Here is a 24,580-nt window from a genome sequence, read left to right on the forward strand (position 1 = left end):
TCTGAAATAAATAAGCAATAAAAGTGATAGCTACCGTTTTCGTTGACTTTGATAATTTATATTGATTTTGACACGGGGAGGGGAAAGGGAGGACGAACTGCCGATACCTTTCTTTCATTCTCCGCGTCCCTAGAATCGCGACTCTCGAGGGACTAAGGGCCGAGGCGGGCACGTGACAGCGATCAAGTGATATTATGAAAGATGGATTGGTGTGACCGATGGCCTTATTACAACGGCAAAATACAATTGTCTTGCGCGTTAAGTGAAGCCATTTTCCGCCACCACTGATCCTGAGTGAAGGAGGGAGGAGGGAAAGGAGAGAAAAGATAGATAAGGAAAGGCAAAAAAGGGGAAACATTGAATGAAGGACTTTTTTTTATCGTGGTAGTGTTCGGTGTGTGTGTGTGTGTGTGTGTGTGTGTGTGTGTGTGGGCAGGTGTGTGGTGATTAATGTTACCTGACTCCTCCTCCGCTTCCTCCTCTTCTTTCCACTGCTACTGCACCTCTGATGTTTTAACCTGCTCCTCCTCCTCCTTCTCCTCCTCCCCCTCTTCCTCCTCCTCCTCCTCATTAGTGATGATGAATACAAAAGTACGACACCCGAAAATCGTCCTTGTTCACGACACTATATAGGAAGCAGACTAAAGTTTTATAAATAAGAATGTACAATAAATTAAGACGTAGTAAATGGAGTTCCTCGCTAAACGCTGCCGGCGCACTAAGAGAACCGTTAATAATTCAAGTGTGAAGAAGGAGCAGGACGGTAAATACTGTACATTATTTATATCACCAGGTATCATAACAGAAACAAAAGCAGGAATGCACTCTCTCTCTCTCTCTCCAGGTATCATAACAGAAACAGAAGCGGGAATGCTCTCTCTCTCTCTTTTCTTTTTTTCTTTTTTTCTTATTACATCTTACATATTGCAATTAGATATACAAATATGTCGATGAGCGGTGTCTCTCTCTCTCTCTCTCTCTCTCTCTCTCTCTCTCTCTCCACTTAATACACCCAAAAATAGCTCACGACCTCCCATATACCCTTGTCTACACCCTTCAACAATCAATTAAGTGCCCTAACACAGAGTCTACTAGTCCCCTTACTTCGACCCCCCCTCCCCCCCTTCCACCACCACCCTCCCCCCCTTCCACCACCACCTCCTCGTTCGCCCCCTTTTCACCTTTCCCCTTTCGTGGTTATCACACATAGATCTAACCTCGATGCGACAGGTAATTGCCTCCTCCTCCTCCTGTTCCTCCTTCTCCTCAGGTGTGTTAATTATCAGACAACCCTACCTATATATAATTATCTTTCATCATTTTTTTTTTCTTTAGTATTATTTTCATTCCTGCTGTTGTCTTTATGGGTTTCTCCTTCTCCTCTTCCTCTTCCTCCTCTTTTTCGTCTTTCTTCTCCTCCTCCTTTTTTTCTTCTTTCTCCTCCTCCTTCTCCTCTTTTTCGTCTGTCTGTCTGTCTCCTCCTCCTCTTTTTTGTCTTCCTCCTCCTCCTCTTCTTCGTCTCTCTCCTCCTCTTTTCCGTCTTTCTCCTCCTCCTCCTCTTTTCCGTCTTTCTCCTCCTCCTCCTCCTCCTTTTTTCCGTCTTTCTCCTCCTCCTCCTCCTTCTTTTTTTCGTCTCTCTCCTCCTTTCCCTTCTCATTTTCTTCTTTCTCCTCCACCTCCTCCTCCTTCTCCATTTCTCTTTTCCTCCTTTTTCTATTCCTTTCTCTACCTCATTTTCATTCTTTCTTCTCCCTCCTCCTCCTCCTCCATCATCTTCTTTTCCGTCATTGTCAATTATAATTATCGAACCAAAATTACTTATCCCCTTCCTCTCTTTTCCTCCAACCCTCTCTTTCTTTAATTCTCTTTCCCCCTTCCTCCTTCCCTTCTTCACTTTACCTCGCGTACTACCATACCATCATCACCGCAAAATTAGTGTGTGTGTGTGTGTGTGTGTGTGTGTGTGTGTGTGTGTGTGTGTGTGTGTGTAACTCGTGGCACCAAACACCACAATCCAGTACAGAATGGGAACGCACGCAACACGAGTCATGCAAACACACACACACACACACACACACACACACACACACACCGAAAACTACCACGCTAAAAAAAAATCCTTCATTCAATGTTTCCACTTTTTTTTTGCCTTTCTCTCTCTTCTCTCTCCTTTCCCTCCTCCCTCCTTCACTCAGGATCAATGGTGGCGGAAAATGGCTTCACTTAACGCGCAATGAGGGAGAGGGGAGCGTTGAGGAGCGAAGAAAAGGGAGAAGTAAAGCAAAGAAGTTAGTGGAGGAAAGGAAAGTGGTCAAGGAGAACGGGAGGGGAAGAGAAGGAAAGACACACAGCGAGGGAGAGAGGGAGGAAGAGGGGAAGGGAGAGGAATGGAAGGGTAAGAGAGAGAGAGAGAGAGAGAGAGAGAGAGAGAGAGAGAGAGAGAGAGGGGGGGGGGGGGGGGGGAATGTGATGAAAGGTCGTAAAAGAGGGTGTGGGAGAGAGAGGGCAACAAAAGAAGGAAGAGGATTGAATACACGATATCAAATTTGCCAGTCACTGTTCTTCCCTGCACCCGTGATTCTTGACCTGGGTTCGACCGAACACCAGCTCAGGGGTTCGGTGAGCCAATCTCGTGGGTTCGGCGGAAGCCCTCCGAAACACATTGCAACTTTGCTATTATTGTAATGTCGGTATTATTCAGTAGAGTAAATTATATGCGATATTTATACTACTAGTACACCAAAGGAACTAAAACACGCACTTGGATGAACTGGGTGAGTCATTCGACGATATTTCCCTTGCCAAGCCATTGCAACACCCAGCATGTTGCAAAGGCAGGTGTCAACGATCACTACCTTGACGACTTCATCGAACTTCAGCACAGCCGCACTCAACACCCACTCGTCGGCACAACAACGCTCTCTACCTTGTGGTGCCGCCGAATGGAAGGCTATCGTCTCATCGAGGGGAAAAAAAAAAAAAAAAAAATAAATAAAAAAAATCAATTTATGCTCTTGATTTTTAAAGCAAATTTTCTTTATTTTTAATAATTAAAATGTATTTATCATTTTTACCCAAATATGCTCTCGATTTTATTACGCTTTTCTTTCATTTTTGTAATGATTAAAATGGAATTTATTCTTCGTATTATCCAAACAGTCGCAAATTTTGAAACAAGTTTTCTTATTTTTTTAATTGATTATTTTTTGTCATATTTGAGGGGCTCCCCCCTTTTTATTCTTTCTTTATTTTTACATCTCACATATTGCAAATGAGTACATACATATATGTTCATGAACGGGCAACGGCTCGTCGCTGGGGGAGGGCTCTCCCTCCCTCCCTCCCTCCATTCTCTCTCTCTCTCTCTCTCTCTCTCTCTCTCTCTCTCTCTCTCTCTCTGTGTGTGTGTGTGTGTGTGTGTGTGTGTGCTTTCCACACACCATGCCTGACTGGAACAGCCTCCCTCAACAGAATTTAGACAGCAGTACAATTGGCTCATTCAGAAAAATACACGAACACACTTGTCACCACAATACACCAACACTAACATCTATACACTTAATTCACTTCCCTCCCCTGCACACTCGGCTCCTCCCTACACCCAAGAAGGCAATCTAAATATACGTGTTATGCACTTGTACAAGTGCCCTGTGCATTACTTATCAAGATCAAGATCAGGATTCCCGTATTTGCAGAAGTGGTGTTGGTGGGGAAGTGATGGAGGACAGGGACGAGAACGGGCGACTGAGACTGCCCCGCAATGACCGTGTGCCCTTCCAACGAGTCCTCCACAGAACACACCGCAGGTAAGGCAAGGTGGAAACGAGCGCAGGAAAGGAGATGGGGAAGAAGGAAAGAGGATAGAGTGAGAGAGAATATTATATGTTAATGAAAGGATATTACGTATGTGTGTGTGTGTGTGTGTGTGTGTGTGTGTGTGTGTGTGTGTATCTATATATATATATATATATATATATATATATATATATATATATATATATATATATATATATATATATATTTTTTTTTTTTTTTTCTGCTTTCATATAAATAGGCCTACGGCTTGATAAGCATACCGATGCAAGGCATTTTACATGAATGAATACAATATTTGCGGAAATATCATCTTACAATTTTGCTGGCCTAACCTATTTCGTTGTAGGGGTTCACGGGAGTAGTGACTGGAAAAGGGGGAACAGGGTTGGGAACCACTGCTCTAAACACGCCAGCTAAAGCACACAGAACCGGTAGAATTAAAATAAAGAAAACTATCTCGAAACGATGTGATATAAAAATAATTCTCCCAAGTCGTCCCTAACAAGGCTTCACGACCCCTCAGCTGATCAAGGTCGAGATTATGTGCGTACTGCGCAGTAATTGCTTCTATTGTCATGTCTCGCGCTATGCTTAATGATGGACTAAAAATAGTCCTAATATTATAATAGTTGATATGATAAAACACATCAGACAAAGATGTGTTCCAACATGCCTCCAGAAATTGACGCACCTAAAATCACCACACGAGGGATACAGACTTGAAGCGTCATCTGCTGGCGGTCAAGATTGATCCCAAAGTCTTGAGACTGTATAGCACCTATCAAGGTGTTTGTCTCCCCGTGAGGTCACCAGCCTCCGCTCCCAGCATGTATACTACGCCCTCACGTGACCGCTGCTTGTTGTGTGAGATGAACCTTGGGTGGACGCCTGCCTCTACCAGGAGCGGGAGCGTGGGAAGGTCAATGTGCTGGCGTTAAAGCCAGGAGTTGTGGGTACATGTAACTAACCTTCAAACTTCCTAGAATACAGTAGAAAAGGATGGAGAAATTCAAAGAACTGTGATAATAGCCATGAGATGTGCATGGGAACCCGCGTGTACGCAGGAAAACAAGAGGATCGACAGGGCGGAGAGAGAGAGAGGGTTGGATGGATAGAAGAAAGGGGGTCGGAGGAAGAGAGGGGAAGGATTGATTGGATGAATGGGTGGGTATACGACAGAGGGAATGATGGAGGGTTGGAGGGAGGAATGAGGGAAGGAAATCATGAATCCAAAGTGCAGTGAGAGCGAGGGAGGGAGGATCAGGGGCAGGGAAGGAAGGGAAAGATGGAGTGAGGGAGGAAGGGTTGATTAGTGTCCTCGAAACCAACATTTTGTGTCCAAAGGGAAAACGCACGAAACTGATGTCTTCAAGAAATGGGAGGGAAAGATTAATGTATCGTGCAACGGACAGACAGACCAACGTTGCCAGATTGTCGGATCCAGCTTCTCATTTTTCCCGATTTCAGGCTAAAAAATGTCCCTCCCAAAAAACTAACGATACCTGTTTATATTTATTGCTAAAAGTGTTATTATAGTGTTTTTTTGCAGTCATTGTGCGTTAGAAATGGGAAAATCTAGTTCGGTGAGTACGATATCATGGCATCCCTGACACAGACATGGACAGACAACCTAGATCAAGGAAATCATTTTATATAAACAGAAAACGAAGTGTTATTTTCCAATATTGCTATCCTGGCGACCTCATGGCGATGTTATTGAGGAAAAAAAAGTAAGAAAGTGTAGATACAGATTGTTTCAATTAAAAACTCTAATGTGATATTGCTGTAAAAATGGAACAACTCGCCGAGTGGCCTAAGACTACCCACATGCTGTCCTGAAGACCACCTATCAACCTGGACTCTAGAGGACCTGAATCAAGAATGAGCTCCGGGTGGGCAGCATGAGCCAAGAATAGATGGCGCCACTATAAACACTTGCCTGCGCCATGATGTGCTTGGGCCGACCACGAGGCCCCTAGGTGTGTCGTATGGATCCTGGCCCCTAAAAGAAAGCCTACCGGCGCTAAAGGCCTGGACGTAAGAAGAAAAAAAATCAAGCAAGAAATTCCTTAGTGATTTTAATAATACTGAGCAGGAGGCCTAATGAAATAAAAATATGTTCATTTTCATTGAATACAGACCAAATGTTATTGCTGTTGCTATGTGAAGAATTTTTCTACATTAATGTTGTTGTTGTTGCTGTACACATAAATAAGAGAACTAACAACTATTCTAACATAAACTCAGGAGAAAATGCAACTTTGTTCTGACTATATTTTAAAATAGTGTTGTTCTAATTATGTTGGATGGGTGATCTAAGTTCCTTGAAGTGTGGGCAAGTTATCTAATGGTGATGTTGTTGCTGTACAAAGAAATCAAGAAGAATGGATTTCTTTTACCTTATATTAATATCTTGAGTGTTGTTCCACTAGTGCTGTTACTGCTCCTGCTCTTAGTATTAGACCTGCTATTGGTATTGTTCTTAACAAAAGATATAAAGAAAAATGATCTTTTCTCACAAAACACAAACAACACTTATTGTCATAGTTCCATCAATATCAACGTTATTGCTGCCAATGTTACTGACAGTGCTACTGCTTGTGTTTGACTGCCAGACAGATGGCACTGCCCTAACTGACTGACATTTTTGGCACCCTAGACAAAATGTTGGGTATATTTATATGATACATCAGTGTGCACGCACTAGTATGCACACATGTTCCCACTCATAGACAAACACACACACACACACACACACACACACACATACATACACACTGGGCCCAAGAGGGGCGGGAAGCTGGTATCTCAGCACCAGAGCCCGGCCGCCCGGGCATGATGTGTGTAAATTAAGATGTTTAGGGGCCCGGAATTACTTGCAGCACCAGGGCCCAACAGTAGCTCTTTCTGGCGCTGTTGACACACACACACAATCATGGGTACACACACACACACACACACACACACGGCATACGTACGAAGGTAATCGTGACCACTCCTCCGCAGCCCACCAAAAGACAAGTGTCATTCACGTGGAGGAGAAGCGGCAATGCCTGTACCCTCTCCCCACCTGCCCAGGGACGAATGACTAACAAGCATCATTTATAAATAGCTTCTCTCTCTCTCTCTCTCTCTCTCTCTCTCGATAAACACGATAAACACGATGGAGATAAGACTTTGGCTCTAAAAGCAGCCTGGGAAATTTTGGCATCACCTGTCCTGGCCTGTCAGTCCCAAACCCCCTTGTAAATCGAGGACTACCTGTATCAAGTTTGGTGGTCAATAAATCTATTTACACTCATTTAATTCTTGCAAATAATCATAGTGCCTGTCTGTCCCTTTGTCTGCTTCAGCTCACGCAAGCTGTCGCCAGAGCAGACCGTTACAAGCAAGTTGGATCGCCTCAGTCTGCGCTACCGTAAAGACAGGAGTGGTAGCCTCCCAGAAAAGAAGGTGAATGGCAGAAACTCAGAAGAACGGGAAGGAGGAGGAAGAGGAGGAGCACACTATGTACCCTTCCAGCGAGTGTTACATCGGAGGCGAAAGACATCATTGCCACAGCCATCACCACCACCCGAGCCACGGCGCTACAGGTAACTGGCGCTAATAGTGGTACTGATAGCAGTAGTAATACAGGTAATTCTCGATTTACGCGAGTTTGGTTTACTCGTTTCTGAAATAACGCGGGGTCCAAAATCCAAATAAATGTTTAATTTACATGATTTTTCACTTATACGCGACATTTTATGGAGTGGCCACCATATGTCTCACGCAACTGGACTCACACGGTGCTGCGGCCACACAACTGAGCCCAGTTCTTCCCGCACGCCACTTGAACAACAATACAGAACCCACGCTGCCGCGCTACTCAACAATAGGGGTGGGCAGGTACCGGTACCAGCTATACGGTACGATACCGGTACCAGATTGCTCGGTACTGGTACTAATCCTAGCCATGTCGCTCATGGTGTCCCTCATTTCTTCCTCACACGAGTGAGGCTGACACTGAGTGCCTGAGTGGATATCTCGGTGATATGGATACTCTATCTCTCTCTCTCTCTCTCTCTCTCCACTGAATGAAGTGAATATTTATTTTTTGGATGGATACCTACCTCATGTTTGATTTACATTGTTTTTGATTTACGCAACCTCTTCAAGGACACAATACTCGCGTAAATCGAGAGTTACCTGTAGTAGTAATGGTGGTAGTAGTAGTAGTAGATGTACTAGCAGTATATTTGGTTTCATTCCATTCTCAATTCATGACCACTGGAACATGTGCATTGTTAGTAAGTGATTGGGTGCAAATCATTGTGAGAAATATTCAAGCTATTTTTTCAATAATAGAACATTTGAATATTTGTATATACAAAAAACTCTCAAACATTATATAAATCCTAAACATGCTGATTTGCATCAATAGTATAGATACCATGCTGGCACACCAAAGACAAGATTGTATCAAACAGTTGTCAGATCATGCTCAAGTAAGCTATGGTCTTTTGAATATCTATATTCTGTTTCCTTTCTGAAACATAAAAGACATCTGGCTCTGTAAGTGTAAATGAAAGGCATTTTAATAATTCAGTACACGTACATCACATGGGTGATATTCAAAATAGCATGAAATATTGTTGAATGTGATGCTATGTTATTATGAATATTACCGGTGTTATTTATATGCAATAAATAATTAAAACACCTTTCATTTGCATTTACAGAACCAGTGGGTTTGCACATTCGCGGATTTCCTCCCAAACTGCACAAAAGCGGCAGCAGCAGAATTTTCGCGGTGTCACTCCAAACATTTATAGTCCCAGCGCAAACGATTAGGCATTTCCTAAAGCTGGACATACACTATCAATCATGACTGCACAATCATTGGTTTAGGCCACACACTAGTACTGAGACTGTGCAATCCTCAGTTGTCAGAGCCATGTCAAGTAAACACTTACAAGACAGCCACTTGAATTGACATCATCCTTGCGCTCGAAGGCTGGGAACGAAAGAAAAGGAAAGAAAAGTTACGGGTTACACGGGGATTGGTTATGGGATTACCCAATAATACCCTTCTTCCTTTCTAACACCAAGCCTTTGTTCCTCCTTAACACATGCCCACAGGGACCGCCTATCCTGGGACCACCACAGACCTGAAGCCCTTTACATGGACTCCACTAGAACCAATAAACACTATGACGAACACAGGAACCGGAGACCACACACAAGGAAAAATGACTCCAACCTCAACCAACTCCTTGGCAACCAGCGTGAGGAGGAGGACAGGAGAACAGCATACAGCAGGAATAGCTATGCAGGAGAAAGAGGCAGTGTAGGAGTGGACTCTCCAGCAGCCGGTTCAGATTCTTCTATCACCTCTGTCAAGTTCCCACAGATTCAGGGCTCGTCGCCACATACGCCCCTTGTGAGTGCTAGGTCAGGCAGGGCATCGGGAGTGACCTCGGCACTTAGCACTAAACTTGAGTCCCCAGAGTTATAGCCCGTGTAAGTCTTTTTCTTATCCCTTAATTATGTACATGTTTGTCATTGAATTCATAGCTTTATATGTCATTGTATTTATTTTAGGTCTTTATATTTTTCTATTCCCAGATCCTCCTTTCATAGCTTCTTATACTGTAAATTCTCTTCCCAGGCCTCATTTCATTTCAATTCCTAGTTTCTTACTTCTAGAACTCTGTAGCTTCTTGTTTTAAAAGCTATTCTTCAGCCATTAGTTATTTTCAACCCGGTAGCAGCGACGGGCCAAATTTGTGGCTCTACCGTGTACCAGTGACAGGCCAAATTTTTGCCATGATATAAACCCCCAAAAATAGATGATGCATAAACTGATCACAAATGTGTTGATATATATTATGAAATGGTTTGCGTGAGTGATGATTTTTTTTCTCATTTTTCTTGCTTGGAGGGGCCTTTAAGAAACATGATCCCCGCTGCTACTGGGTTAATATACTCCCAGTTGCTTAATTGTTTCACCCTTTATTTATAGTTTACTGAGCCTGTATTCTTAGGCACTTAACTCATTTATTTAACCCATGTTTCTTAGGTTAGGTTAGGTTAAAGGCCCCGCTAAGTAAAATAATGAGAAAGAATCATCACTCACGCAAACCATTTCATGATATATATTAACACATGTGTGATCAGTTTATGCATCATCTATTTTGGGAGGTTTATATCATGGCAGAAATTTGGCCCATCGCTGGTACACGGTAAAGGCACAAATTTGGCCCGTCGCTGCTACCGGGTTAATCTACTCCTCAGCCCTCATCACAGCCACTTTTTCTTTACTCATAATCCTTCAACTCTTGGACTCTTCATTACTGGCATTTAAGTCACTCTCTCTCTCTCTCTCTCTCTTTCAGCCCAAATCGTGAGGTCACCAACCCCCTCAAACCGTTCCCTCAAGTCCTCCAGTCACGCTATGGCTCACATTGATATATTATTAATTCAAAGATACATATCAGAAGTAAGATAATTGCTGTGGTGTGGGAAGGTGAAAGGGTGATGGGGGGAGCAGAGGAGACATATGGGATGAAGGGGTGATGAGAGAAAATGAGATGGGAGAGGTTACTTATAGGGTTGGGTGCTGAGTGAGGGTGTGAGGGGTGCAAGCAGTGGTGCCAAATTGTCATACTCTGAACACTGCATTAACCATTTTTTGGATTCAAGATTGTCGTAAGCACACAAATAATGATAAAAAATTAAAGTTATCGTTAAAACGGTTAAATACAGATGGTTTTCGTTCTTTTTGCTAGTTATAATCGGTCAGAAACTACGAAAATGCGATGCGATGTGTGCGATAATTTGGAAACGCTGGGTGCAAGAGAATTGTGAATGGAGCTGAAAAGGGTGATGAAGCTATGAGGAGGTGTACATAGGGAGTGGATGGTGAGAGGAGAGGGAGCTGTGAGTAAGGCTGAGAGGGCAGTGAGGGGGCAATGCTCTCCCTGCAAGTTGTGGTGGTTGTCTTTATCATCCCCAGCCTTCACAGCATAACATAACGATCCCTCGACCAGCTTTGCCAGTTTGCTGTACTCTGCCTCTTGTGTTTGCCGATTTCCGACCCCCAAACTGCTCTCATCACCCAAATAACTGCCTTCATATATGGTTATCGTTTAAATGGTCAATTATTGGCGCTTCTTGGCAAATGGTAAATACGCGGCTCTGAGTACGATAATCTGGCAACCGTGCCCTCAACCAGTCCCCTAACCTTAACTAACAACAAATTTTTCCTCTGGTCCACCTTCACTAAATGAGAACTGAAGAAGACAGAAGGAAAGTGAAAAGTAATGAAAAAAAGCAAAGAGGTAGAAGAAATGGGTAGAGGTAGATTTTAAGTAAGGAAGGATAAAACTTAAGAATTCCTGTTAACCTATATAATAATCTTTTCATAACAACATTTGGGCAAACATGGACCACAGCCTAAAATCATGTTGGTCTGTTCTGCCCTTTTATAGCAGCATCTCATCATAAAATGAATGTCTGAATATGATTAGACTGTTAAACTTTATACATTTAAGAATGTAACACTCCAGATAAAGCTAAGAAAACTGTTCATCTATTTTTATTTTCTTTCTCGTAACCCATTTTGATCATGAGTTTTTCTCGGAAGATCCCTCTGGAACGCATAAGTCAGCAGAAAATGAACGTTGAAACTGAGAAAATGTCACAAAAGATGTTTTATAGAAAAAATTTATGGCACACCTTGCTGGAAAATACATTTCTTTCTAGGTTGTTGCATTTACCCAGAATTCCAGGATTCCCCCCAAATTACAACTTTTTACTTGTATGATGTACAGAAAAATTTATTGAAGAAAAGTTGCTCATTTTATCACGATGGAGTCTGTAAAATATAGTTTATAATCACTGAACCGGAAATTTACTGCCTACAGAGAGCCAAAGTTGCAGTGAAACTCTAAAAATAATTTTTGAATATTTTTGTAGTTTTTTTCATTCTGGAATGAATCTCATTGAATAAAAGTTGTAGGAAATCTTCTGCATAACTCAACTGTGAAATCAGATTATTATTTGGAAAGACCATTTAACTGGAATTCCATGAGTTCCAAAAAATTCCAACTTCTGCTTCCCACTCCTCTGAGCTAGATATTGGTTCATCTAGAACATCACATATATCAGTGGAGGTGTCAAGACAACGCTTAGCACGCACACTACGAGCAGAAACTAAAGGAACACTTCCGAAAAAGGACGGCTGAGGGAACAGAATCGCTCTACAGACACCATGATGCATAGGCAGGAACTGTAGATTATTTTTAGTGCAGAATGGTGGTAGGGGATGTCGCAGAAACAAAAGAGGTGCCAGTTAGTCATTTAGCATTGACAGAAACCTAGTTACGCACGCCCTACAGATTTCGGAAAGATTCTCACTCTCCGGCGTTGGCGTCATGGTTGTTGCCCATGTCTGATGGAACTATATGACGCCAGCAGCATCATCGTCATTAAGGGGTTAAGAAACCTTGTAGATGAAACCCTAAAAATCCTGGTCTTTTTTTTTCTCATTTAAGGGGGGTATCTTAGGTTAGTTTACAACCATGAAATTCTTGAAGCTGCAAAGAGTGCATTGGACAGCACTCGAGATTTAGGAGTGGAGCTGCTTTGGCAGAAACGCTAAAAACTATTCTCTGTTGTTTCCCGTGGATTTCTGACCCTCTGACCTAGTCCGTTAAATCTGAAATCCATTAAAACCGGGTCCGTTAAACTGAGGGTTGTATATATTTACAGTACTTCTTCCAATTTTGCGAGAATTTGGTCCACAAGCAGGTGGTAAAATTAGAACAATTTAAAATTATGGATAAATCTGAATATGGTTGACATCTCATTGGTGATAGCCCAGTAGTACTCATACTTAAGATTTCAAAGATGATTCATTCATGTAAACAGAAACTGAAAGGAATTAACAGTAAGAGTAATGGCCATCACAACGCCTTGAGAAAGATGCGAGGGAGGGATCAGAGTTCAGGGGAGTGGTTTGAGAGCAGGAAGTATAGCATGAGGAGCAGCAACAGAATTATTAGAGCTGATACTCACTTAACACCCTCGGCCTGGAAGGGCATGAGTGCATCCAACAGCCTTGCATCCAGCCCCATGAGGTCAATGCAGTCTGCTGGCACCTTCTTTGCAGATGCCTCTAATGCCTGCAAAACAAGGACAACAATTAGGAGGAGGAGGAGAAAGAGGTCATTTGAAGACATCAGTCCATAGACCGTATTGGTTATAGTAGGGTCATTTTGGGGCGTTACGTGACCGTGGAAAGGGAAGGTTTATTCTCGGTGTATTTATCTTCTATGAAGGCTAAATAAGAAATTAAGAGAGGGTGTCCCTCGAGAAAGTGTGGGTGGAATCTATGAGCCTAAAATCCAAAATGGCAGCTGTCACTAATTTTGAAAATTATTTTCCTAAGGGATTGGCCTGCGCTGCTGTTCGTTTTTTGGGGGGGTTGAGAAATTCATATCTAAAATTACTTCTATGATATAATTGAGTTTTGTCCTTCAAATCTTCAATAACAGCCAATTTTAAGCTTTTTCAAGATATTCAGACAACTAAATTTCTCTCTCTCTCATACTCACCTTTAGCACAAAATCAGGCAGAGGCACCACCACAACCTCAGGGTGCAGTGGGCGCAAGGAAGCGACCAGACTTTTGTGGTCCTTGATGTTGAAGCTCCAGGTGCGAATGTTACAGTCTGGAAGTATGCAGCCAAAGGTCAGTGCATTCCTCTTTTATGATTTAGGAGGCAGATCAAGGTCAGAACAAAATAATTTCATGGAATTTCCTACAAACTTATGGAAGGAATAATGTTGTGGGTTGTACTGTAGGCTGCAAATCATCACCACTCGTCATTCTTTGGTACCCATTATAGCTATAGTGGAATGAAGTCTGTTAGTCAAGAGAGGGAGGGATGGGATATAATACAGAAACCCTGGAGTACTCAGAGCAGCAGGGGGATGATCAGATGTCACTGAGTTCTACCATGGTTCCAGAAGTTGACTTATTGTTTCACTGGACAACAGCATCTTTGAATCTTGAATTGATTGTCTCCTATAATATATAAGTGTGAAAGCACTGATGGGTAAATATTTAGTTTTGCAACGGAAATGCACAATGGTTAAGTAAATGGAGAAGTCCTGCAGAGTGCACTGAGTACAGTACAGTGATATCTTTTCCTCAGGGGATGAAATGGTACCCTGGCAGGGGGGAACATAGATAAACAGGATTGGTTTCAGCCTTAGTCTGATTAGAAGGCTTTACTGTATGTGACAAATTCTACTTTCAGAAAGTCTAAATTTTCCTTTATAATCATTTATCTATACAAAGTTATGATAAAACTTTTAGTAGGTAAATCAATTCTATTTGTATGACAGGAGAAGCAGTACAAGAGGTGTCAAATAAAAACATGCATTAGGATTCTACACAAGCAAAGGTTGACAAGAGCAGTCAATAACAGGACGTACCATAGACACGTGAAGGCACCGTTTTGAATATCTGGATGGTGGTCGCATGGTACTCCGTAGTGGTGGCCCGAAAGGTTGTGGCAGAGCTCAACTCAAAGGATACCGTCACAATTCTTGATGGTTTTGGGGCTGGAAAAAACAGACATGGTATTTCTATCTGCTTTTATAGGATGGATTAGTTAACGTGTGAGGGAACACATGACACCATTACCGTCAGTTTTTCACCGCATTTCAACTGTAGTAGAACACTTAAAATTTCCGTAGCATGGTTAAAGTGGAGGGAGGTGACAAGGATAGTCCACTTGTGAATCGTAGCTTCCCTCTAAAAAGCAGAGCAGGGGTGTACCAAGCGTGTATTAGATCAGTGATGTTGTATGAAACAGAAACACGGGCTCAACTAGAAAATTGATGAAGGTATTGAGAGCAAGTGATTGCAGAATGTTGAGGTATATGGTGGGGATCAGGTGGCAAGACAGGGTACCCAGTGCAGATGTAGCTAACAGATGTGGAGTAGAGGACCTGGAAACAGTGGTCAGAAGGTTTGCGATGGTTTGGACATGTGAAGAGAGCAGGGGAGGATACAGTGCTGTGATTTTTGGACAGATTGGAGGTAGAAGGAGACCAGTTGGTAGACCTAGGAAAACTTAGGAGAGGGTGTATACAGGAAGACTTGGCATTGATGGGATTGGATGAGCATCAGGCAGAAGACAGCTCTAGTAGAATGGAGGAGACCCATAAAGCGTCCAACTACTCAGGAAAAGTGAAAATGGGTTAAACAAAATGATGATGATGATGATGATGTTTGCATTTCAATTTAAGGGCCGCTGCAGCACTAAAACTTCACTAGCCAGTGACCCAAAGCTGAACCTTGACCTTTTAAGACACAGGGTGATTTTCAGGTACATTTTTTTGGAAAAAAGTGCATCTTATAAACCATCAAATATGGTAAATCTTTCTCTCTCTCTCTCTCTTCTTTACAGTCCTTCATCTTTACCTGGTTGAGAGTAGGAATGGGAGACAAATTTATTTCTTACCTGAAGGCTGTGTTGTACTCTTAGGCACACTAGTGGAGGGTTGGCACTCCTGACTACTGGTCTGGAGAGAGTTTCTGGCTGCTGGGGTGCCCATGGATGCTGAAGAGACTTGGGTGGTGGTCTGGAGGTGGTTTCTGGCAGGTGGGGTGTTAGTGGAGGCTGAAGGGATAGGGGGAACGCATGCACCTTTCTCTCCTCTCATCTTCTTGAGGTACTCCCGTAACTCTTGTGCCTTTCTCTTCTTCTCCTCTATTTGTCTCTTTACATTGGGAGGAAGGCTGGAAGGGCTTGTATCCTGAGTTTTTGTTCCTGCCTCAATCCTAGTAGTGGCTGCTGCAGACTCATGTGCCCTGAGTGTGGCCTGGGAGGTACCATGAACATTACTTATGGTTCCCCCTGTGGTTAAGTTACTAGTTCCTGATACAGAGCTGCCCTGTTTGGGGTAAAACTTTGTTGCTCCTCCACAAGCTGGAAGGGACACTGCAATAGTCTTTGGAGCTGTTGCAGTAATCTGTGGAGGTCCTTTTGAAAGCTGTGATGGGTCTGCAGCAGTCTGTGGGGCACCTTGAGACTTATTAGATCCCTCCAAGGCTGCCATTTTCTGCTGTCTTATCTGCAGTGCCTTCAATCGGTTCTGTTCAGCTCTGAGCCGCTGACTCTCACTCAGCTGACTCATGGCTCCCTTGATGCTGATGGTCACCTGTGGAACACATCCAGGTGAGAAGAACATATCATGGATCAAAGTATATAGACCACAAATCAGTTAATCAAGGGGCATACACCAAGGGGGGCACATCACCTCACCCACCCTACCATGCAAACCCTAAGGGGGGTCCCTGTTAGAAAGTCTTCATGCAGGCACTTTCCTATACTAAGCACCTTCTAGCACAGTGGCTCCCAACCTTTTTTTCAGGCGACCCCAATCATGTATGTACCTCTAGACATGACTGCAACCCCACTAGTTTAGTTTACATAACTGCACACCTGACATTAAACACATAGCTTATGACATACTTGTGAGACCAACACTTGAATACTGCTCCACGGTGTGGGATCCTTACAAACACAGAAACATTGCTAGGTTAGAACAAATCCACACCAAGGCGGCTAGGCTCATTACAAACAATTACACTTGAACGCCTGGCATCACAACACGGATCAAACAACAAATAAACATGGAACCTCTTCACATACGCAGACAAGCACACACTTATACTTATGTACAAGATCACAAACACTCACATTGACACTGATCCACACACATACACAATGCAAACAGTCAATATACTCGTAACACACACATCCATAAATACCAAACATATCACACCAACACTGACGCATACAAGCACTCATACTTTCCACGCACCATACGTGACTGGAGCAGCCTCCCTCAACAGATTTTAGACTGCAGTACAATCGACTCATTTAGAAAGCAAATACATACTCACTTGTCACCACAACACACCAACACCAACAATGACACCTGATTCACTTCCCTCCCCTGCACACTCGGTCCCCCGTCCCCCCAACAGCCAACACAAATATGCGTGTTATGCACTTGTACGGGTGCCCTGCGCATTATCGTCCAGATCCAGATTACGGTCTAAAATGGTATCGTTTATTTTATCCTTGATTTCCTCCTTATCCACACTGCATGTCATGATCGTAGGTTTCATCTTCTCAACACCCTTGGCATGAACGTGCTCTGCAGACTCAGTAGCTGGAAACGCCCCGTCCAGCACCCGAAAGACAAGTTCCCACGTTTGTAAGGGTATTAAAGGAAAGAATATGTTCCAAGAAGTTGTTCTACACAACTTCCCAATGCGACATAAGAGTGAGAATGACTAACCTGCCGGATAAGAATGAAGGGAACGCAATATTGGGAATCTCACCTCGCGGCTCCCGCTCCCCGTTTTGTTTATAGTCTTGATCTTGATCTTGATGTCACACAGTCACAGGTGGCTTGAGATTTCTCCCCACCCAGGCCTTCGTATCGGCAGCTCCTGTGAAACAAATAACATACAGAACACAGATCTGTATTACCTAGATTGGACACGCCTATTTTGTTTACATTGCGCGCCGCGAGCGGGCTTGGCGCCATTTTGAAAGATTGCACCACCAGAATATTAACATGCAAACATGGTAAGGAGCGCACTAAAAACAGCTCTCAAAACCTTAATTCTGGTCCGATTTCAAAAATGTAAAAACCGACACAATCAGGAAAGAGAGTTCTATCTGGATATCTAACAAATGGCAACTATCATTTGGACATATGCACATATGCAGGGTGTGAATATGAAGGCCAGGGCAAGGAGTTCCAAAGAAACTCTTGTGAATGGCTCATTTTTTCTATTTTGCTCAATTTGATTTTTTTTAATTATATTATGAGGATAGACTGTAGGCCTACTGTATGTGTAGGCTTTCAAAGACAACGACTGTTTTGTAATTGTATACTTTATTTTACATATTTTAGGCTACATAAAAAAGAGGTGGTCACCAAAAATTTAGGCAGGTATAAAATAATATAATATTCATTCCCATTGCTTGACTTGCCCTCACACATTTTACTGTCCCTTAAACAACACCAACTTGTTTAGTTTCTGTCGCACTCCTGGCCTGGAACTTTTGTGTGTAGCCTAGCCACATGATAGTACCTCACATTGAAGTAGATCTTGACCAGCAAACGGACCAAGTCATAACTGTGGTTGTCTATTCCTTGTGCTGTATCCATAACATGCGAGTGCAAACACAGGACATCAGGGTCAACATCTCGTAATACAAGATACTGCAGTCGCACCAGGCTGATCTTTGGGTTTACATACTTCATACTGGATAGGTCTCTCAGGTCTCTCTCCAGTGGCTGACCATTAGGTCTACCAATCTAACCAAATCTACCCTAACATAACCAATCCTAATATATCCTAAACTATCCAATTCTTACCTAAACCAGTCTATCCTAACCTAAACTAACCAATCCTAACCTAACCTGATCTAACCTAGTCTAACCTGTCTTAACCTATCGTATCCAAACACATTTCCGTATCGATTTTTAGTATTACATTGGTCCTACAAGACCATTATATGCACTCCAGAGTGGTTATTAAGTACTCACAGCAGAAAGAATATAACAGCAAATCTTATTATCCACCTACTTCACCCTATCAGAGAGATCAACATTCCACAAACTCTCTGAACAAAGGGCTGGGAGTGGGAGTGTTCTCTGTTTTACACTCGATTTTCGGGTATTATCATATAAAACTGTGACCAAAATTGACTTACTTATGAAATGAGATTCCTCTACTCTTCGTAACTTTATTTTTGTAGTTCTTGCAGTTAATTACAAAGCACTGGGTGCCTTTTGTTTCTTCTTTCCGCGTTTTCCCCATGCTTTCCCCATACAGCTGATGACTGGCGCAACCTTTCAAAATGGCGCCTGTGAATCTCGCCCGCGGTCACGTGATGTCCAATCTAGCGAAGCTAATATATATCTGTGATACAGAAAGTCGGTGTTTAGCTACACGGGGCAAGATATCATTGCCTACATCTTACACGCCATATGCTCTCCAAAAACTCTTTCACTGCCTCAATCACGTAGTTCACAATTAAGATTGGTTATTTAACGCGCCCATATCTCGCTTCCTATACCTCTTCTACTGTGTTGTCGTAAATTATTATACTAACCTTAAAACTTCTTGAAAAAAATGAAAAGAATGAAAAGATACACGCGTGAAATATCTATGAATTAACTGTACTATAAAAATAATATGTTCTTGCACCACATATATAATAATAATTTTGTACGACAGTTTTAGGAAAGCTTGACGAGATCGCAATCACTCGTATCTGGTAACACTGCTCCTTATGGCAATGGCAATGGCGACAGTTTGATTTATTTTACGTGCTTGATTTCAAACTTACACGAAAAATATGTGCATTTGTAGCTCATTATGGTTTGAGCTTTTCTAGTATGTGTAATTTTCTTGTTCTTTGCTTGTACGAGTCGTTGTTTGTTTACTCCCCGCCAGGACTGACAACCCTCCCGATGCCGATGTCAACAGTTTTATTTATTTTACGCGTTTGATTTGGAACTTCTGCGAAAGAAAGTGTATTTGTTGGCCAATATACGTTAAGCTTCTTTAGAATATGTATTTTCTTGTTACTGATGATGTTATTTGCTTGTTAGTCAGTCCATTTAACACCCCACCAGAACTGACAACCCTCCCGATAATGTTATATTTTTATCGCGCTTAATTTAAACTTATAAGAAAAAAAATTGTGCATTTAGTGATCTACATACCTTTAATATTTTTTTCTAATATAGTTTCCTTGTTAGATTTGATGCACTAGTAACAGTTAGCTCATTCATATTTAACATTAAAGTTTGTAACCCTGTATCTCATAAACACTCGTCACTTCAACAACACACAATTCAACATTTCATCAAAACTAACGCACAAAACAACACATGAGATGACACTAACAATGCTCAAGATAATAATAAAGAGCTTGAGACCATATACAACACACTACATGGATGAAGTTATGTGCATTAGGGGGAAAAAGAGAAACTCCATCTTTCAAGGGGAGAGGAAGGGGCGTGCTCGAGAGGGAGGCTGAGGGCGGAAAGAAGGGATTAGGATTTGCTTGGGGAATATATTGGAAGTTATACAGCAGAAAGGGAGGTGTTAATGGGAAGGATAAACGTAGATGGGGTATTTATGGGGAGAAAAGGCAGAATGGAGAAATATTAATGAATGGGGAGCTTAAATAAAATAAGTATAGGCCTATGGTGCAGGTTTGAATGGGGAGGAAGCAGTACTCGAAAAGGATGTGTAAATGGGGAGCATAACACAAGGGAGGAATGTTTGTGGGGAGGAAAGGCATAGCGGAGGAATATGAATGAATGGGGAGGTAACTTGGGGAGTAAATGCGAGTTATAAAGCAGAAATATATGAGTAAATGGGGAGGATAACACTTAGGAGGGGTGTTTATAAGGAGAAAAGGCTTAGTGGAAGGTATATAAATGAACGGGGAGCTAATGTGGGGAGTGAAATAAAAAGATACATATCAGAGAGGTGCATGGGTGGGAGGAAAGATGTTAAAAGGGAGTGAACACGAACGAGGAGCATGATACCGAAGAGAGAGCATAGAGGAGAGGGAAGATAAACACAGAGACAATATCAAAGGTAGGTATTTCTGAGTAGGTTAAGGAAATCAACTGTGAGGAGGAAAATGTGTGAAAACGGAGTAAACACGAAGACAGAAACATGAGACAGGAAGAGAGCGTATGAAGGAAGAAAAAGGAAAGATATTAGGCTACAGAGAAAAACCGAACACAGAAACAAGAGACAGGAAGAGAGAGTATGAAGGAAGAAAAAGGAAAAATTAGGCTACAGAGAAAAACCGAACACAGAAACAAGAGACAGAGAGAGAGTATGAAGGAAGAAAAAGGAAAAATTAGGCTACAGAGAAAAACCGAACACAGAAACAAGAGACAGGAAGAGAGTATAAAGGAAGGAAAAAGGAAAGATATTAGGCTACAGAGAAAAACCGAACACAGAAACAAGAGACAGGAAGAGAGAGTATATACTATGAAGGAAGAAAAAGGAAATATTAGGCTACACTACACAGAAATACAGCCATGAATGGATAGACGTGAGACTAATAGAAGATGAAAAAAAGGAAGGGAAAGGTTATAAGATTAGGCTACAGAAACGATATCCAAAGGTGGTTGATAGGTATTTCCGAGTAGGTTAAGAAGATGAGCGCATTCAACCTGAAGTCCCGCGTTTTATATAAAGAGAAATTGCGTCGTTGTTTTAGGTGAGGCGGGAAAGCATGCAACTACCTAGCTGTGCCGGGGAAAACTGTGTCCCGTTACCACCCGGAACTCACAACCAGGAAGAGGAGGTCGCTATATACCAGTAGAGGGACCCGGGAAAACCATGACCAGCTTTCACATTGACCGGCGGCTTGAAGCTTAATGATGAATACAACGAGGCACATGCAGAGGAGAGTAGTAATAGTAGTAATAGTAGTAGTAGTAGTAGGAGGAGGAGGAGGAATTGTAGTTGAAGAAGGTGAAAAAGAAGACGAAGGAATAATAGAAGTACTAGGGAAGAAGAAGCAGTCGTAGTGAGACACGACGAAGAATTAAAAGAAGAACAAGAACAAGAAGAACAAGACGAAGAAGAGCAAGAACAAACAGAACGAAAAAGAACAAAGAACAATAGCAATAACAAGAAGAACAAGAACAAGTATAGTAGTGGTAGAAATATTAGTAGCATCAGTAGTAGTAGTAGTAGTAGTAGTAGTAATAGTAGGTAGTAGTAGTAGCAGTAGTAGCAGTAGTAGTAGTAGCAGTAGTAGTAGTAGTAGTAACAGCAGTAGTAGGCTAGTAACTCCCTTCCTACAGGTCTTTAACACTCCCGCAGGCATTGGGTTACTCGCCTCTGCATCTCAACGCGGAGGAAGACAAGACAAGGCACTGGGAGAGGAAGGGGGAGGCAGCGGCTTTCTTTTACGACACGCAACAACCTTGGCGAATGACCCGTGACCTGCATCCAGGCTTCAGCGGGCTCGTTGGGCCTCGCAGATTCCGTTATGAGGCCTAGCCCGTGCAGCCACCGCCGAGACTCCCCAGTGCAGAGAGTTGAAGTTCTTACAAGCATAGGACAAGGAAGGAGCGCACGCAATCTCCTCACTCATGTTTTGAGGTTCCATGAGGGATTGAGAAGAGGTTAATGAGTTTCAACCTCAAAAATAAACGCAAAGTAAGAGTGTCTTCAAAGCATAGGAGAAGGAACGAATGCGGTCTCCTTGTTCGCAGAGTTTGAGGTTTTATAAGGGATTCAAAGGAAGGTGTTTCAGATTCAAAATAAAAGGTAAAGAGATATAAAGTTAAGAAGAAATTAATAAGGGCAAAGAGAGCTAGGTTCTTCCAAGCAAATAATGAGGAATCCAGTCCTTTTATATTAGTGTTAAAGGTTTTATGAGGGATTAAGAAGGGATAAATGGTTTTCAAGTTTAAAATAACGGAGAGAGAGAGAGAGAGAGAGAGAGAGAGAGAGAGAGAGAGAGAGAGAGAGAGAGAGAGAGAGAGAGAGAGAGAGAGAGATATGGTCCTCCAACAAGCAAACAAAAAAATAATTAAAACTATCCATATCCTCGGGTTTTGAACATAACTCCCATTAGGGCTGCCTCCGGGTATTCAGCCTCGATTAAAAATTCCAGAAGTTCAGAAACGATTGTAAAAGTGCATTTCGGCCTCCGGCATAGCTCGAAATTGCTGCCACTCGTGTGCACAGTGAGGTAGGTGAAGGAAGAACCGCCGAGAGGGTGGAAGAAGACGAAGAAGAAGAAAAAGAAGAAGAAGAAGAAGAAGAAGAAGAAGAAAGAAGAAGAAGAAAAAGAAGAAGAAAAAAAGAAAAAGAAAAAGAACAAAAAGGAAGAACAAAAGTGAAGAACAGAAAAGAAGAACAAAAAAGAAGAAAACAAGATCAAGAACAAGAACAAGACCAGGAAACACAAGAAGAAAAAGAACAGGAACAAAGAAGACAAAATAACAAGAACAAAACAAAAGAATAAGAAAAACACTCATTCTTCCTTCAACAACACACACACAAACAAACAAGAAGAACGAAAGAAGAAGAAGAGAGAGAGAGAGAGAGAGAGAGAGAGAGAGAGAGAGAGAGAGAGAGAGAGAGAGAGAGAGAGAGAGAGAGAGAGAGAGAGAGAGAGAGAGAGAGAGAGAGAGAGAGAGAGTGAGAGAGAGAGAGAACAACGGGACATGAGAAAGAGACTGACAACAACAACAGGAAAAAAAACATACACAGAATAGGTAACACACACACACACACACACACACACACACACACACACACATAACCAAGAGCAGTTACTTAATAGCCAAGGTAATCCAAAACAACACTGGAGATCCATTAATACTATTCTTGGTAGATGCACAGGTGCTAAACATACAGTTATTGAATTAAAGCCACATTGTACTGACATTTCTGAAACATTTAATGACCATTTTTTGAAGGCTGGGGGGCTAGATCATGATATAGTAGGGGATGAATATATGACATATTTACACAACTCACCTAATTACTCGGTATACTTATCACCAGCTACACAGATAGAAATTGAAAACTTTCTTAAGACATTAAAAGGTACATCATCTGGTTTTGATGAAATTTCTCCCTTGGTCGTAAGACAAACTGCCAGCATAATTTCCTTGCCATTAACACACATAGTTAACCTCACATTAAAGAAAGGAGTTTTTCCGGACGAACTTAAGAAAGCTAAAATTATTCCATTGTTTAAGTCAGATAATAGAGATGATGTCAATAACTACAGACCTATATCAGTTCTTCCTGTGTTCAGTAAAGTCTTTGAAAAAGTGATATGCACTCGTCTTGTAAATTTCATTGAGAAAAATAATTTATTTTCGAATTGTCAGCATGGTTTTAGACCAGGGCGCTCTACTGAGTCGGCCATATTTCAGTTTACCAATAATGTGTATAAATATCTGGAAAAGAAACATTATTTAGTTGGAATAATTTTAGATCTTTCTAAGGCTTTTGATTCGCTATGTCATAAAATTCTATTAAGTAAACTTAGTAATTTTGGGATTCGGGGAGTTCCTTTAGAATTATTCAAAATTATTTAACAAATCGATTTCAAGCTGTTTACTGTAATTCTAAATATTCTTCTTTCAAGCCTATCAAAATGGGTGTACCGCAAGGATCTATCCTAGGACCTATACTTTTCTCATCTATATTAATGATATTGTCAATGCTAGTAATAAATTTAAGTATACCATTTATGCTGACGACACTAATTTACTATTAGATGATAAAAATATAAATAGTTTGCATATAAACATTAATAATGAGCTCAATTCAATTAATATGTGGCTTAAACATAATAAGTTAAGGTTAAATATCACTAAAACAAAATACATTATCTTTCAAAACCGATCAGTCACTACTAACATGCCACCTATAACACTTGAAGGAAAAGTACTTGAACGAGTTTCTTATACTAAGTTTTTGGGCGTTGTCATAGATCAAAATATCAATTGGAAATACCAAATTAATTCTGTTGCAAATAAACTATCTAGGATATGTGGCATACTGTATCGAATAAGAAATAGCCTTACACAAGAAGCACTTATCAGTATTTATTATACACTTTGTTACCCGCATCTCATTTATTGTGTATCTGTGTGGGCGTGTACGT

At 41.7% G+C, this 24,580-nt stretch overlaps 1 protein-coding gene and 1 long non-coding RNA gene across 15 annotated transcripts in view; one reads left to right on the forward strand and one right to left on the reverse strand.

Moving 5' to 3' along the window:
- Window positions 1-11,383, forward strand: part of LOC126996165 (uncharacterized) — a 17,577-nt gene extending 6,194 nt beyond the window's left edge. For 2 of the 4 annotated variants that reach the window (XR_007751043.1, XR_007751040.1), the window contains 3 exons: window positions 3,696-3,806; window positions 7,170-7,409; window positions 8,938-11,383. This is a non-coding gene — a long non-coding RNA (uncharacterized LOC126996165). Of the gene's footprint in view, window positions 1-3,695; window positions 3,807-7,169; window positions 7,410-8,537 lie in introns of all 4 variants that reach the window. The other 2 variants (XR_007751042.1, XR_007751041.1) reach the window with 2 other exon arrangements.
- The window catches only part of LOC126996163 (SWI/SNF-related matrix-associated actin-dependent regulator of chromatin subfamily A-like protein 1), a 45,965-nt gene extending 28,626 nt beyond the window's left edge, over window positions 1-17,339 (reverse strand). For 10 of the 11 annotated variants that reach the window (XR_007751033.1, XR_007751036.1, XR_007751032.1 and 7 more), the window contains exons 1-5: window positions 17,227-17,339; window positions 15,335-16,034; window positions 14,301-14,429; window positions 13,416-13,531; window positions 12,877-12,983 (exon numbers count right to left, since the gene is read on the reverse strand). Coding sequence is in view for 6 of the 11 variants with exons in the window: in XM_050856390.1 (XP_050712347.1) it covers window positions 12,877-12,983; window positions 13,416-13,531; window positions 14,301-14,429; window positions 15,335-16,010 (1,028 nt within the window). In the remaining 5 variants the exon portion in view is untranslated. Of the gene's footprint in view, window positions 1-12,876; window positions 12,984-13,415; window positions 13,532-14,300; window positions 14,430-15,334; window positions 16,035-17,183 lie in introns of all 11 variants that reach the window. The other variant, XM_050856385.1, reaches the window with a different exon arrangement.
- Window positions 17,340-24,580: the final 7,241 nt, after the last annotated feature.

This window comes from Eriocheir sinensis, chromosome 9 (genome assembly GCF_024679095.1).
Source record: "Eriocheir sinensis breed Jianghai 21 chromosome 9, ASM2467909v1, whole genome shotgun sequence".
Classification (NCBI taxonomy): Eukaryota; Metazoa; Arthropoda; class Malacostraca; order Decapoda; family Varunidae; genus Eriocheir; species Eriocheir sinensis.